Below are 7,500 nucleotides of genomic sequence, written 5' to 3'. Positions count from 1 at the left end.
TAATGGTGTAAACAGGAAATCTAAAGGCTATGAATGGATTTATTTGTTCAGTGCCTTGTTCTTCCAGCTGCACTGATTCGCACGCTCAAAGTGATTCACGTTCACAAAAGGAATTACTGAAGCAGCCTCTCTAACAGTTATTCCAAATCAAACTATTCAATTCGTAAGATTTTCTCCAATTAATTACAGCCACCTTAAATGACCTGCCCTGTTTATTGTACTTTTGCAGCATTTTTTGCCTCTCTAAAATTCTGTCAAAGAAGGTATTTAGACCCAGACTATTTCGCGTTTCTAAGATCAAAGAACGTCCTAGTTTACTTTGTTTTAAGTTCATCCCACGAGTCTGTTTGTCTTGTCTATATTTCGAAGATCTTTCAGTCTAACATTACAAAAGTATTGAAAAATTCAAAGCTGAAACCCAATTCCCGAAAAACTAAACTAAAACTAAATGTACCAGGTACCTCTGCTAGCTTAGGTGAATTTAGCTAAGGAACAACTAGGTGAACTCTTTATAAGAATGTTTTAATCTGTTTAATCCATTATTAAAAGATAGCGAAAAATAGATCCAGATTGCTGAGAGCTTACCACGTTTACGTGGACTCCGTTAAAATGATTGTGTTATTGACAGTATCTGACACACGTTGAGTGAGTGTTCACGGGATTTGATTCATATGGAACGGATCCCACTCGGACGTGGCTGCATCTCAAGGTTAAATACACTGAGAAAACAAGCCAATGCAAACACAAAAGCCTAGATGACACAAATTATCTTCAACATTATATCGGATGAATCTACAGCTGTATAAACCACTCTGAAGGTATAACAAGAGTTGCGAGCCAAACATTTCGTTCACTTTCGACCAACAGGCAGGTATTGAGTGCACCTTTAGGTTCTCGTTAGCCTTTGTCTTCAACTTACAGTTCGTAATGTTTTGATTCAATTTTGCAGTGTTGCGTTTATGCCATTTGACCTGACTTCACCCAGTAACCTGAGTTATTCCGTGTAGGTAAGTTATTCGGGTATATACCTCCTGTGGTTTTTTTTTTTTTGGCAATACTTTTTCTTCAACTTACAGAAATACTTTGGCTGAAAAACCCTTGTCTTGATCTCTTTGAAAACGAGTCCAAATTTTCAAGGAGAACTTAGGAGACAAAAACGAAACTCAATGGCAATAAAGACAGTTTTTTCCAGTGTTGGTTCAACGATACATTTCCTCTTATATTTCAGTTCAAAAGATCTCAATGCCGAGATTCCGTAACAAGACCTCATCAGCCATCATGAAATGTTTGCTGACCTTAATACTGATCGCTTTGGGCTCTGCTTTTAACGTGAGTTGAAAATAATTAGGATTACAGTCAACCACTGGACATTTATCCATCGGGTGATAATTGATAAATGTTAATCTTCTCTGACTCTGAGTTTTTATTAAAAGTGGTAAATAAGTTCTGAAGGTAGAAGACGAGAGGTGGCATATTTTTGTAGCATTCCCATTCCCATCTTTTACAAAACAGCTATATTACGTAAAATCACATTTCTTAATTTAAAGTTGCACACAGAAGAGTGACAAAAGTTATAATTATTATAGCGAAAAAAGAAGTTGGTCAGTGGTTTGTTCAAGGGAAACATGCCTTTTGCTCTTTCTGAATGGAGAGTGAGTGAAAAAGATATTGTATGCATTGACAAGTTCTTGACGCTCCCTTTGCTTTTCGAATTCTCTCTTGTTGTTGATAAACCGACATTCAACGAGCTGAAAAAAACAAAAGACTCATCCAAATTTCTCAACAGAGCACCCAAACCATGACACACTGTGGATGTTGTGGTTGTAGTTGCATGCCAGGAATCCCAGGCATTCCGGGAAGTCCCGGACCTGCGGGAGCAACAGGATCTCCAGGAGCGCCCGGACCTGAAGGAACCGCGGGACCTAAAGGTAACCCTGGTGAAAAAGGAGACGAAGGCCCTCGAGGCCCGCCTGGGGAAACTGGGAGTCAGGGACCTCAAGGACCACCTGGTCCTCAAGGCCCAAAGGGTGACGAGGGCGAACAAGGGATTCAAGGCCCCCAAGGCCCCCGCGGCCTTCCAGGGTCAATCGGACGTAGCTGGAAGCAGTGCGTGTTCAACGGCCTCAGTGATTCAAAGGACATTGGTTTAATAAAGGTAAGGATTAAATCATATTAACTGGCTGTATTTTTAACGAAGACTTATCACAGAAACGTTGTGACTGTGCGACGTATTGAAAAAAGACATGTCACTAAAACTGGAAATAAGCAAGAGGTTCATTGACAGGGTATCCACTTTGTGACTCTTCATCTGTTACTAATTCAATATGAGTATCTATGATTAAAATGTAGTACGTGTAAGTGTTTTTTTAAGGAATCTCGAGAGATTCGGTTGGTCTGTCCACCAGATTGAGCGAGAAAATAATATTTGGAAAGTTAATGCGTCCGAGAAATCTAAATCAAATCCAGAAAAAATTGAATAAGATGGCCACGAGAACTGAAACAAGCATAATATATTATGAGTAAAATACAGTAACAGAAGTTTTTTGTAGGGAATTCATCGGTATACATGCTTTATCTTCTGCTTAATTAGTCACGACTCCTTATTCCTTCAGGAATGTCGTTTCAGAAAAGGATCATCCAGAACTGGCCTTCGTGTCTTCTGGAATGGAGTTCTTCGCATTAGTAACTGCCACACTTGCTGTAAGCGATGGTATTTTACTTTCAACCGAAGAGAGTGCGCGTTTCCGGCTAGAATTGATGGAGTGGTATACATGGTACATGGAAATCAGGGAAGGAAGAATCTACTCCGTGTCCGACATATTGAGGGAGTGTGTGAAAATATCCCGGCGGGCATCGTCTCCGTGGGATTCTGGATCGGAAATTGCGCTTCTTATGGGAGTTGTGATGGGCACACTGGTTGGAACTCAGTGTCCCGCATCTACATAGAGGAGGTACCGCCTCCACAACCTTAAAAACTGTTAACTCCGTCGCTGATGTCCAACAAGCTACCAAAAATGATGATTTATGAACAACAAAACTGATTTTTAGGACAGAAAAGCTTATAATGTAATAAATAATTAATAGTCAATTAAAGGTGAAAAAATGTACACAGTTTCACGGCTTCTTGATCATTTTGAAAGATCTTGACATCTTTTTTGGGCTTCTAATAATCTCGAATGACGACAAAGTCAAAAGGAATGCACAGAGGAGGACATGGAGGATCTTTTTAACTGAGGTCACTGCACAACTCTTTGCAAAATTTTTTGGGTTGAAGAGAGAACGTATTTTCCTCTACACCCTGATCTGCCTTAGTTAATAGCATTTCATTAGATGACCGCCGTCTCTCTCGTGCTGAGCATCTTGCGCGCCATACGCAGAGCCAAGCGGCTTTTTCTGGCACTATTACGTGCAGCTCCTAAACACGATTTTTTAAATAGTACCGTGGTTTTCATTATGTGTGTGGGGCTGTGGGGTCCCATGCCGTTACTTGGTTGAACCTCGAATTTATTCAGATTTTTTTCCCTCAACAGTGCTCACATTTTAGGTCTAATTGTAACGCAAAAGGTGAAAATAAAAGAAAGGAACACATCAAGTGACTTGAGCTCAATCAAGCCTATGTCACTGGTTTTTGTGCAATTTGTTTTCTCTTTTTCGATCAGCTTGAAGATAAAATCTTAGACTTCGTCACCTTTCGGTCTGAAGTCTGAACTGATACTTCGTAGTGAACGTGATTAGCTCAAGATATTTTCTTCCTGTAGCACTTCACGTGCCTACAAGACAGTATGAGCAATGAAAAAACTTCCTGTCTCGCCTACAGAGCTCTTCAAGATTAATTTAACTGAAAGTTATTCACTACTTCATATGACTGATTAAAATTTCTAAGGACTGAAATTAAGACCATATTCAGGTCACTACTGTAGGGACAATCGTCTTCTTCTCTGGTAGTTTTGGACTTCTTCTTATTCCTATTAAAACACTTTTTTCCACATTTCTATCGAAACCAACAGCTGGTTAATTTTACTTGTTGGCCATGCCTCAGCTACAATTAGCCGCTGAAAGGGAACAAGCGCTGCAGGAAGACCATATCTCGAAAATAATCAGACTCTGCTGTATAATCTTTTTAATTCTTTGCTGTTCGCGTACGAGAGAGGAGCAATTCATCCTTGCAAGACACAAATCCAATAGTAAGTTTCCTTTTCTTATTTAGAGTCTCTTTAACTCATCATTTAGATTACTTGACTCTAAATTTTTAAGCTGGAAGATTTCTATAATCATGTGTGCAAATGATGGCGTTGCAGATACGATTCCTCTCTCTCTGGCTCAATCTTAGACTAATTTCCACGTTAATTTGAAGCAATGATGCTGAAAACGAGAGCTTTGTTTGTTCGGCGTACAAATCTATTTCTTTAAAGACGAATGGCATTTTTCCACAAACTGAAGTGGGTTGCCCAGTTTCCGAACTTTAAAAGATTACTATAAACTTAACGCTCCAAACGCAAGATCAAACGCAAGATACTACATGGTCTAGAATCTTGAAGCATTTTCCTACAATCTGTGTAGCTGCAATACTATTTTTCGCTAAAGGTCAACATTCGTACTGTAAATTTTTCGCCTTTTTTTTTTTCTCAAGCCACGCTTCATGTTCTATTTCGGCTAAATTCGACTCGGCTTTCGGCTTTGTTTATGCGAGATAAAAAAGAAACATTCTACTCAGTCTCGTTCTGCACGAGCAACACTTGATAAAATGGAACTTTAGCATTTGAGATGCAAACTGAGACCTTAAGACGAATTTAACAGCTTTCACTTCTACGACACCCATTTCACTAAAAAAGGGAAAAAATATATTTTGTACATATTGACAAAAAATGTATTACAAGTATCACTGATCATGAAAAAGACCATTCAATTAATCCCTGGCTGCGGTTATCTCCGTCACGCTCCTAGTACTTCTCTACTTATTCAAAAGGTCTCCACACAGTAAACCGTTACCCGTAAAACGTCCAAAATTTAAGCCGATAGGCGCAAAAAAATTGATAAATTTTAACCACTAGTCTTAAAAAAAGTTAACCCTCAAACATTTGTTTTTTGATTACAACAGAATTAGATTAGCCGTTAGACGTAAAATGGCCAAAATTTAAACCGATAGTCGTAAATTCCATCAGCCCATTGAGACACCCAGTGAAGTTCCTTATGACATGTACAACAAGGGATATTTTTGATTGACGCGAGGGTGTGTGGAAAATAAGTAAATAAATGAATGAATGAATAAAGAAAATAATAAGTCGGTTATTTAATCTTTACTCATGGTCTCATCCACAGACAAAAATATTGGAAATCTCGATAGACTTATTCAGACTACGAACAACCGACCAGTCAAGATATGTTAAGTGCAAGTTTGTTGCCGTTACTCCTCGCTACATATCATATTGCAGCAGAAACTGCAAATGGGAAACAGAACGATGAACGACCCATGGTAAAGTCATTGACAGCAACCAAATAATGTTTATGTAAAAAGAAGACGAACAAAACGAAAAGTTACAACGTGGCTATTATCGCCTTCCGTTCTCCAACCGGAACTTACTGAGCTACGCATATTTGTTCTGATCAATCGCCGTAATATTTTAGTTTCAGTTTAAACCAAGCCAGAGGCTTGGAGATTTTGAGATAAAAACGTACATTTTCCCATACTGAGTAAAAGAAAAACAACGGCCTGAGATGTTGACACAGGCATCGATGCAAACTTTCTGTACTTTTTGAGCCGAGGATTCTAGTAATAACCAACATTTAGTTCATAGATCTCTTAAGTGGTATTGCTCAACGAAGAAAATTTATTAAAGGAGTGGCCAAATTCTATGGCCTAGCTCATGAAGGAGGTGTATGCCGCTAAAGTCGTAAAGCGTCTTACCGTAAAATCAGAAGTCCAAAGAAAGAATCCTCACATGTGCTAGAGATTTTGTTTTTCCAGCGCTTAATTCTTATCATCTGAAGTACGCTCATTTAAGTTGAGATTTTCCCACTAAATCGTACAATCTTGGTGTAAAAACTTAGTATTCTGGCCCATACACAAAATACCTCTCTGAATCCTAACTTGAAGGAAATATTTTATTTTCAAACCAGCCAAATCCTCCTTGCTGTTACGCAGGAATACCTGGTATGCACGGGAAGCCTGGGTCCCCTGGGTCACCAGGTCGTGACGGCCGAGATGGACGTGAAGGAGTCAAAGGTGATCTTGGCAGCCCAGGGAAGACTGGACCTCAGGGACCACCAGGCCCTAAAGGAACTCCGGGCGCCAAAGGAGAACCTGGAGTACAAAGTCCTTTTAGTGAAAAGGGGCAGCCTGGAGAGAGTGTGGCTCCTGGTGTGATGTCTTTTAAGAACTGGAAAGAGTGTGCGTGGAAGGACTTGAATGAAGGAAAAGATATCGGCCTCATCAAGGTGAATAGCAATCTTTTTGACAAGAAAAATAAGTTAGCGTGTGATTGTTGAGGTACTCTTTTGGTTTGTGAGTTTGTTTGCTCGCACATTGCATTAACTTCTCACAAACAAAACGGCCACAAGTACTGAGTCCGTTCGGAAGTTTCGATTCCATTTTCCATGTTCTTTTTATCTGTTAATCTTGAGTTTGTAATAACTCTTTTAATAGGAGTGTGTGTTTACCAAGAAATTTTCCGACACATCTCTCCGTGTTTCCTGGACTGGAGCTCTTCGACTCACTGGCTGCACCGGCTGCTGTAAACGCTGGTATTTCACTTTCAATGGTGCTGAATGTTCAGGTCCCTTGCCAATTGACGGTATTGTGTACCTGGGTGGTGCTAAGTCTCTAAATCCTCACCGTGTCCGCCATATTGAGGGTCACTGTAACAACATTCACAAAGGCAAGGTGCGCGTGGGATTCTGGGTTGGTAATTGTCAGAACGACAGCCGAAACGATTACGATGCCTACACTGGTTGGATTTCAGTGTCGCGGATCTATGTCGAGGAAATCCCCAAACCCCAAGCCTAATCAGATTTCGAAACAACACATTCTAGCAGCGTAAAAGCTTGGACTGGCGACAATTAAGTATGACGTGTGCTTTGGAATAATTGTTTATTTGCTGATAAAATAAAAAGCAGGAAGACGATTGAGAATATTTTGTGTGCGTTTGGTTTCCATTTGTGACTACTTCCTTTACTAGAAATAACTTGTCGGTTGGTGTCCTTTTTGTTAATGCGACATTTTCCACAGACAGATCTTTTTGGCAGTCTTGATGATCCTCGGTGAGCAAGGCCGTTGTTACGTTTATATGTGACACGCGTCCCACAGACAGCTAAGATCAGCGAGGTCGAAAGCCTCCTGTGAGTAACTAGAATAAAGTAGGATACAAACCCTCTTTCAGCTTCAAAGTCTTTTTAACAAAAACTTCTGAATTTCCAGATTTCTCATCTCTATGGCTAGATACCAAGTATGCTTCTCACTACAACGCGGAATATGCATTTAAAAAATAAAATAAGTATGGTCAT

General features: G+C 39.8%; 2 protein-coding genes across 2 annotated transcripts; both read left to right on the top strand.

Annotated features, from left to right (window-relative positions):
* Positions 1-809: 809 nt before the first annotated feature.
* LOC149047892 (uncharacterized) lies at positions 810-3,107 on the top strand. Its single transcript, XM_089201178.1, has 4 exons — positions 810-1,007; positions 1,229-1,329; positions 1,787-2,155; positions 2,613-3,107. The coding sequence occupies exons 2-4, from the start codon at positions 1,243-1,245 to the stop codon at positions 2,970-2,972; spliced, it is 816 nt and encodes a 271-aa protein (XP_089057304.1). The 5' UTR covers positions 810-1,007; positions 1,229-1,242; the 3' UTR covers positions 2,973-3,107.
* A 3,016-nt stretch (positions 3,108-6,123) lies between these two features.
* LOC149047891 (collagen triple helix repeat-containing protein 1-like) lies at positions 6,124-7,121 on the top strand. The gene is made up of 2 exons (XM_089201241.1): positions 6,124-6,435; positions 6,644-7,121. The coding sequence occupies exons 1-2, from the start codon at positions 6,154-6,156 to the stop codon at positions 7,001-7,003; spliced, it is 642 nt and encodes a 213-aa protein (XP_089057367.1). The 5' UTR covers positions 6,124-6,153; the 3' UTR covers positions 7,004-7,121.
* Positions 7,122-7,500: the final 379 nt, after the last annotated feature.

The sequence above is a fragment of the Pocillopora damicornis genome, chromosome 3 (assembly GCF_964200805.1).
Source record: "Pocillopora damicornis chromosome 3, jaPocDami1.2, whole genome shotgun sequence".
NCBI lineage: Eukaryota > Metazoa > Cnidaria > Anthozoa > Scleractinia > Pocilloporidae > Pocillopora > Pocillopora damicornis.
The sequence above is the reverse complement of the archived record's forward strand: the minus strand, read 5'-3'. Positions and strand labels throughout refer to the sequence as shown.